Below are 9,502 nucleotides of genomic sequence, written 5' to 3' on the forward strand. Positions count from 1 at the left end.
TTAATTGAGAGTGTGCGAAAGATTTGGGAGGTATCTGCGAGTGTCCTCACAATTCTATCGCAAGGTATCCATTTTTAAAAAAATAACAAAACAGTAAAATAAATTAATTTTTAAATATATTGAAATGTTTATTAGTCTCATCATAGTCTTCTCCACCTCTGGACTCTTCGCAGTTTTCCGATTTTTGCATTTTCCATAGATCATCTGAGATTGTATACTATTTCTCTAATAAGTGGATGCATATGTATAACATCTTCTAGTCCTTCTTTAAAACAAGATATCTCCGACTATAAAGCGTCTTGTATTCACTTTTATAATCAACAACTATTTTAATGACATTAACAAAAGATGTTATTATACGTATTTATCCACATTATAAATGAATCCAACGGATATGTGAAATTGAATAAATTCATAGAGTTCGATGATAGAAAAGACTCTGATGAACCTTATGAAAAATCATATTACTTGAATACAAATTCGATTAAATTTTATAAGTACTTTTTGAATTTTATTTTCTCAATTTGTAATATAATTGTGATGACTCTCTCAATTCATCGCATATCCCTCCAAATTTTGCTATGGATTATGTCATCGCAAATCCATCGTAAATTTGCGATGGATGTGCGAGAAATATTAATTTTCCTACGAATATCTCGTAAACCCCTCGCAAATTTGCGGCGAGTTTGCAAAGAGACATTTTCTCACAAATTTGCGTGAAATTTGCTAAGGATATAGCATTTGTAACAGATGTCTCACAATTTCTTTCGCAAATTTACGAGATACTATTTCTTCCGCAAATTTTCCTAGTAAATGGACTGTTTTTTTTGTAGTGAGAAGGGGAGAGATCCGATTTGAGTGGGTTTTGGTGGGGATAAGTGTGGTTGGGTTAGTAGGTTTTAAGTTTTTTAAAGGGTGTAAAATTCTTTAACCGGATTTTATATTTTAAAAAATAAATATTAAATTAGATTTTTGGGAAAGACATATTTGATATGTTTTTCTGGTCAAAGGACATTGTAGATGATTCTTTTTTTCTTTAATAGAAATGATGTTTTTCATCTTTAATTTTACTATTTTTGGTGACTAGTATGAAAATAGTAATTTTTGACAAATATTTAAAAATTTTATATATCACCTTAGTATGTGTGGGACGTAATGGAAAATTTTTTTCCACTTGATATTTCACGGATAAAACTTTTATTCAAGTTTTTTTTCATTGTATTTTTTTCTTTTTCTTTACTTTTATACTATTTTTTGTGGTGGAAAAATAGAAAATCTTGGAATATTTTTTTTCACTTTCTTTTTTTTTCTTAATCGACCTCATTCTCAACACCTCATTAGCTCAATTAAAAATTGATATCTCTCAACACCTCCACTGTAAGTAGTGTAAATATTTTGAAGAAATTTTTTATTTATAAACAATATATATTTCGGACCTTTTTAAAAAGAAATTAGTAAACTTTTTATATATCTTTTGGTTTTTGTGAGACATAATAAAAGATTTTATTTTTGGTAGGAATAATAAAAGATTTTTACCAAAGTAGTTTTTCATATATAAACTTTTTATTCCAGTTTTCTTGATAATTTTATTTTATTTACTTTCATACTATTTTTAGTGAGTGTTACAAAAATAGAAAATTTTTACTACAAAACCAGCCACCTCCTATATGTAAAATATTTGACATTAAAAGGTACGCACACAAAAAATAATGAAAATTGACTTAGTGACTTGTTACTTCTTCTTTTTTTTCTCTATCTCTTTTTCTCTCTCTCCTTGTAAGATTCAACATAGTTTAATAGACCTCATCTCAACATCTCATTAAATCAATTCAAAAATTACTATAGAAAACATAGGCTTTTCCTACCAAATTTGCTACAAAGATTTCGTGAACAGTCATTTCCTACCAAATTTTTACGAGATTGTTACGAAATCTCGTTGGAAAGTGGAAGGAAAGTCATGGGAAAGTATTGGTTGGAAATTGACATGATATATTTCCCTCTAATTTAATTTCCAACGAATATACTCTCGTAGAAAATCTCGTAAGAAATTGGAAGGAAAGTCATGGGAAAAGAATTGGTAAGAAATATTTCCTACCAATTACAACGAACAAATTCTCGTACGAGTTTCGTAGGATTAGCGTAAAACTTTTTTTTTACGTATTTAATCGTAGGAAATTCGTAGGGATTTTATTAACATATGGCAAACGCTTTAGTTTGGTTGGTGGTGGATATTTAAGTAGGTAGATAACGTTTTAATTAGGTAGGTGTAATAGTATATATTTTGGTAAAAAATAGATAGAAAAAATGTAGGAAATTAAAAAAAGAATTCCTACATAAACATTAACTAAAATTACTACAACAAACAAAATATCATCTATAAAAGGCTTAAAAATAATTATTTCTCAAAAAACCCCATAAATTATTCTAAAAAAACACACAAAAATAATTAAAAAAAAAAACCAAAATATTCTATATATATTCTTGATTAAAAAATTATGCATCGTTTTCGGCTATGGATTGACAAGAAGAGATTTGCTTCTAACTCATTGTTAACGACGGAGTATGCGGCCGGCCTCACCAAATTCATGACCCTCAAAGAAAATAAGGAGTCTTGCTTAGAAAGTGGTATGATGTGGTTTGTCCTTGTCCAATATGTATTATAATGTATTTATTGATAAGGCTTTAGTGTGGTCTCACTTATATAGAGACATAATTTTGCCGAGTTACAACGTTCGGTATTATCATGGGGAAAGATATACATAACACAGGGGTGGTACTAGTGGAAATGTTCCAGATATGGTAGAAGAAAAATATTCGCAGAAGAGGCGGTACGGTTTAAATGGTTCACGATGCATATAGGAAAAATATGCAGTCTTTTCCAGAAGAAGAAAATAAAGTAGAGTAATCATATTTAGAAGCAAAAAGATTTTATGAAATGTTGGATGCATCGAAGACACCATATATCAAAATTGTCGGGAAGGACATTCTCTTTTATTCGCTGCAACAAGGATGATGAATATAAAGGCGGATTAAAATTTTTCTAAAGATTAGGTAGATGCTTGGGCCTATTTTGTGAAAGAGATATTCCCTAAAGACAACATCTCACCGGTTTCTTATAATGAAATTGAAAAGCTTGTTTCTGGTCTAGGTTTGCCATATCAGATGATCGATGTTTGTATCAACATGTATATGATTTACTGGCAATCAAACGCAGAGTACTTACATTTTCGATTTGGTGGAAAGCCCTGGTTTCAGAATACTAATGGATTTGTTTTTGTTTTGACACCCATATTGTAAGTGGTATAACAATGATGAAGCAAATATTTTCAATTTATAAGCAATATATCTTTTCCACTTGTTTAAAAACAATATATTAATAATTTGATATATCTCCTTTGTATGTTTGCGAAATAATGAAATATTTCTTTCAACCTGATTTTTCAAGGATGAACATTTTATTCATATATTCTTTCTCTTGAAACTTTATTTCCTTTTTATAGTAATAATAGAACGCACTCGACTCTACTACTTTACTCGCGTCTGTAAAGGCCCTTCACTCCTTACTCGATAGCTCAAAGCTGACCGGAATCCTCGTTTATCGTACGTGCACTATTTAGTTTTTTAACACTTAGATGACATTCTTATTTGTAAAAATTTTTAATGAATCCAGGTACATAACTCGACCGATTCCTTACTCGTTAGTTTCGTCAATTATTAAATGAGGTAAACAGAATCTACCTCTCTGTAATTTCTCAAGAAAAACGGAAACTTTTCAGGTCACCAGGTCGAGTAGCAGACCCAGCCTAAAATTTGAGGCGATGCAAAAATAATGCATTGTTGGAGAATTGAACCCTGCACCTCATGGTTTAGAAGTACATTCTTAACCACTGGACCACTTAGTATCAATATGTTCTATATAAAATCAATAACTTTAATATTTTACCAGGTGCAACTGCCTCCCTTTACACCAACGTAGGTCCGCCCCTGACCATGTCAGTCCACTATGACGCATATGAAATAAGTGAACACTAGCAATAATTTTTTCTATCCACTTTTCTCTTTTCTAATAATATGCAACTTTCATTTCCAAGGATGAACATTTTATTCATATATTATTTCTCTTTCAATTTTTTTTATTTTTTGTGGCAGTAATAGAAATCACTCTATATAGTACTCTCTACTTTACTCGGGTCTCTAAAGGCCCTTCATTCCTTACTCAATAGCTCAAAGCTGACCGAAATACTCGTTTATCGTACGTGCACTATTTAGTATTATCACTCTAATCACATTTTTTTTAATGAATCTTAGTTACATAGCTCGACCAATTCCTTACTCGAAAGCTTCGTCATTTCTTAGATGAGGTAAAACCGAATCTAGCTCTCTGTAATTTCTCAAAAAAACACAGAAACTTTTCAGCTCACCATGTCAGTCCACTATGATGCATATAAAGTAAATGAGCACTAGCAATAACTTTTTCTGTCCACTCTATATAGGACTACACTACTTTACTCGGATCATCAAAGGCCCTTCACTCCTTACTCGATAGCTCAAAGCTGAACGGAATCCTCATTTATCGTACGTGCACTATTTAGTTTTATTACTCAGATCACATTCTTATTTGTCAATTTTTTTTTATGAATCCCAGGTATATAATTAGACTGATTCCTTACTCGACAGATTCGTCATTTTTTAGATGAGATAAAACTGAATCTAGTTATCTGTAATTTTTCAAGAAAGGCGGAAACCTTTCAGCTCACCATGTATGTCCTCTATGACACATATAAAGTAAATGAGCACTTGCAATAACTTTTTCTATCCATTTTTCTTTTTTCTAATAATATGTAACCTGATTTTTCAAGGATGATCATTTGTTCATATATTATTTCTCTTGAAACTTTTTTTATTTTTTGTGGCAATAATAGAACGCACTATATATAGTACTCTCCTACTATACTTTGGTCTCCAAAGGTCCGTCACTCCTTACTCGATAGCTCAAAGCTGACCGGAATACTCGTTTATCGTACGTGCACTATTTAGTGTTATCACTCAGATCACATTTTTTTTAATGAATCTTAGGTACATAAATCTACTGATTCCTTACTCGAAAGCTTCGTCATTTCTTAGATGAGGTAATCTAGCTCTCTGTAATTTCTCAAAAAAGACGGAAACTTTTCAGCTCACCATGTCAGTCACTATGACGCATATAAAGTAAATGAGCACTAGCAATAACTTTTTCTATCCACTCTATATAGGACTACACTACTTTACTCGGATCATCAAAGGCCCTTCACTCCTTACTCGATAGCTCAAAGCTGACCGTAAATCCTCGTTTATCGTACGTGCACTATTTAGTTTTATTACTCATATCACATTCTTATTTGTCAATTTTTTTTGATGAATCCTAGGTACATAACTCAACTGATTCCCTACCCGACTGTTTCGTCATTTCTTAGATGAGATAAAACCGAATCTATTTCTCTGTAATTTCTCAAGAAAGACGGAAACTTTTCATCTCACCATGTCTATCCACTATGACACATATAAAGTAAATGAGCACTAGCAATAACTGTTTTTATCTAGTTTATTTTTTTCTAATAGTATGCAACCTGATTTTTCAAGACTGAATATTTTATTCATATATTCTTTCTCATGAAACTTTTTTTTCTTTTTTGTTGCAATAATAGAACGCACTCTATATAGTACTCCCCTACTTTACTCTGGTCTTCAAAGATCATTCACTCCTTACTCGATAGTTCAAAGTTGAATGTAATTCTCGTTTATCGTATGTGTACTATTATGTTTTATCACTCAGATCACATTCTTTTTTGTCAATTTTTTTTAAAAAGAATCCCAGCTACATAACTTGACCGATTCCTTACTCGACAGCTTCGTCATTTCTTAGATGAGGTAAAACCAAGTCTAGCTCTATGTAATTTCTCAAGAAAGATGGAAACTTTTTAGCTCACCATGTCAGTCCAATATGATGCATATAAAGTAAATGAGCACTAGCAATAACTTTTTCTATACACTCTATATAGGACTCCCCTAGTTTACTCGGATCATCAAAGGCCCTTCACTACTTACTTGATAGCTTAAAGCTGACCGGAATCCTCGTTTATCGTACGTGCACAATTTAGTTTTATTACTCAGATCACATTCTTATTTGTCAATTTTTTTTAATGACTCCCAGGTATATAATTCGACTTATTCTTTACTCGACAGATTCGTCATTTCTTATATGAGATAAAACTGAATCTAGTTCTCTGTAATTTTTCAAGAAGACGGAAACCTTTTAGCTCACCATGTCTGTCCTCTATGACGCATATAAAGTAAATAAGCACTTGCAATAACTTTTTCTATCCATTTTTTTTTCCTAATAATATGTAACCTGATTTTTCAAGGATGAACATTTGTTCATATATTCTTTCTTTTGAAACTTTTTTTTCTTTTTTGTGGCAACAATAGAATGCACTCTATATAGTACTCTTCTACTATACTTTGGTCTCCAAAGGTCCGTCACTCCTTACTCGATAGCTTAAAGCTGACCGGAATACTCGTTTATCGTACGTGCACTATTTAGTATTATCACTCAGATCACATTTTTTTTAATGAATCTTAGGTACATAACTCTACCGATTCCTTACTCGAAAGCTTTGTCATTTCTTAGATGAGGTAAAACCGAATCTAGCTCTCTGTAATTCTCAAAAAAGGCGGAAACTTTTCAGCTCACCATGTCAGTCACTATGACGCATATAAAGTAAATGAGCACTAGCAATAACTTTTTCTATCCACTCTATATAGGACTACCCTACTTTACTCGGATCATCAAAGGCCCTTCACTCCTTACTCGATAGCTCAAAGCTGACCGGAATCCTCGTTTATCGTACGAGCACTATTTAGTTTTATTATTCATATCACATTCTTATTTGTCATTTTTTTTAATGAATCCTAGGTACATAACTTAACCGATTCCTTACCCGACTGTTTCGTCATTTCTTAGATGAGATAAAACCGATTCTATTTCTCTGTAATCTACTTAACATTTTTGAAGTACAATTTAAGGAATCAATCGGGTCGGTTTTTGTTTAAGTTTTTGACCCGGTTTTTAACCCGGATATTAGGCCCTTTCCCTGTATTTCCCCAATATCTGGCCCATTTGCTATCTTGCGGATTCATTAAAATCTCACACACCTATAATAAAACCGTCTGCATGAATCAATGCAAGAATCTCGAGTCAATCAAGCTGTAAATATTATAACTTCCCAAAAATATAGCTTTCAAATAAGTGAATCAAACTGTTAATATTGTAACTTCATAATTTTCAAGCTGTTTCATTCGCATAATATATTCCGTCTCTATTCAATTAACTATAATGTAGCTAAACTTTATATCAGGAATCAATTTGGTTTCCAAATCATTCTTCACCGTATCTAATCAGTTTTAAAAAAACCAACAGTATATGGCAATATCTATACATCAACTGCAACCAACTTCATTATTGTGATAAATTTCTAGCCGCATATCCAGTTACCTATATTCCCAGAGAATATTCACAACTTGATCCTCAAGATTTCGCCTACTCCATATTCTAAAACCCTATACAATCTCATACCACTATAAATACAGCCTAAATTCCATTCCATTTCTCCACATGTCAGTCTGTCATATCTCGCTCTGTTTAGAAAAATTAAAACTTGCTTACCAATACAAATGGCTGCCTCCTTTGCTTTATTGAGAGATATTCGACCTTACAAGACTTCATGGCGTGTCCAAGTGAAGGTGCTTCACTCGTGGCGTTAGTACACTAGCATGACTGGTGAAACCCTCGAGTTAGTGTTGGCAGACTCACAGGTAACTTTACTTGATCATAATGAATTCAAAATGTTAACTAGATGATCATTCTAATTATGTCGTTTTCGTTTGTCATAGGGTGTTAAGATTCATGCATCAGTTAAGAAGGACTTGGTGAGCAAGTATGTGGACAACTTGCCAGTCAATGAGTGGAGGTTTATACAAACCTTTGCTCTTAACCATGCATCAGGTCAATTCCGCCCTACTGGTCATCTATATAAGATGTCCTTTGTTACTGGGACACAGGTCATCCGATGTGATCCTGTTAGTGACTCTAGCTACCTTTCATTAGCCAGATTCTCTGATATTCAGACTGGTGAATTAAATCCTCACATCTTGGTTGGTATGTCTGCCAATTTCTTATTTGTTTGAGCACAGTTATATTCATTAAAGATCTTCATTATCGTTTAGTATATATGATTGCTTATCATTGTCTTATTGTCTCTGTAGATGTTATGGGTCAAGTGGTTAATATCGGTGAACTTGAGACTCTAGAGGCTAATAACAAACCTACAACTAAGATTAACTTTGAATTAAGGGATGACACGTAAGTTTATCATATATGAATTCTCTAAAGTTTAGCCCTTTTATACTTATTGTTTTGAAAAAACTTATATAGTCTTTGTTGTAGTGATGAGAGAATGTCCTGTACTTTGTGGGGAACATTCGCTCAGAATGTTTTTAATGCATGTGAATCTGCTGATGGAAGAATGGTTATCTGTGTACTAAGATTTGCAAAGATTAAGTCTTTCAAAGGTATTGGTCTATTCTTCACTTTCTTGATGTAACTCACATATTATTAAAGTACTTTACTTAACTAATTGTGCTATTTATTCGTGTATGTAGGAGTACGAAGTTTGTCTAACTCTTTTGATGCATCTCAAGTTCACATCAATCCACCTTTCCCTGAAGTTCAAACATTTGTCAATCGATCTGTTTTCTTTGTTTTTTTTATCATTTTTGGTTATGTAGTTTTTATATATACATCTGTTCTTAGAATCAAAATATTTATTTCTATACTATGTTATGCAACAGTTTGCCTTCTGATGGTCTTTCACTCACCTTCCGTGAGAGTGTTCCAAAGTTTCAAATTGTAACTGTGAAACAGAATGACTGTTTACAATATGAGAGGAAGACAATCCGGGATTTACAGAACTCAATGGAGGTTTGAGTAGTTAAGTTACATATTAATTAAATCTATGAAGTTTTGTTAACTGATGCAAAGGAATTTTAATGTTAGATTGGAAAGGTGAGGGTTGTATGTAAAATCTATGGGATGAAGCACCTATGATGAGCAAATGGTGTTTTGAATCACTAGATAAGAGTTTCTCTGATATTATTGGTAACAAGGATAACAAGGTATCTGGTGAGAAGGTTGTTGTCTTTGGAGGTGATTTTAGACAAGTTCATCCCGTGATTTCCAATGCAGGGAGGGCAAAAATTGTCTTGGCAGCTCTAAACGCTTCTTATATTTGGGATCATTGTAAGGTTCTGAAGCTAACTAAAAACATGCGACTGCTAAGCAATGACTTAAGTGAAGAAGAAGCTAAAGACATTAGAGAATTCTCAGATTGGCTTCTAGCTGTTGGTGATGGCAGAATAGCTGAGCCAAATGACGGAGAAGCCCTCATTGATATTCCTGAAGAACTCT

At 32.7% G+C, this 9,502-nt stretch overlaps 1 protein-coding gene across 1 annotated transcript; it reads left to right on the top strand.

The window, feature by feature from the left end:
- Positions 1-2,422: 2,422 nt before the first annotated feature.
- Positions 2,423-5,612, top strand: LOC9315038. Its single transcript, XM_021027034.1, is given in 2 exon segments — positions 2,423-2,636; positions 2,639-5,612. Coding segments are annotated over 2 exon segments (189 nt in total). The 5' UTR covers positions 2,423-2,495; the 3' UTR covers positions 2,687-5,612.
- Positions 5,613-9,502: the final 3,890 nt, after the last annotated feature.

This window comes from Arabidopsis lyrata (assembly GCF_000004255.2).
Source record: "Arabidopsis lyrata subsp. lyrata unplaced genomic scaffold ARALYscaffold_4, whole genome shotgun sequence".
Taxonomy (NCBI): domain Eukaryota; kingdom Viridiplantae; phylum Streptophyta; class Magnoliopsida; order Brassicales; family Brassicaceae; genus Arabidopsis; species Arabidopsis lyrata.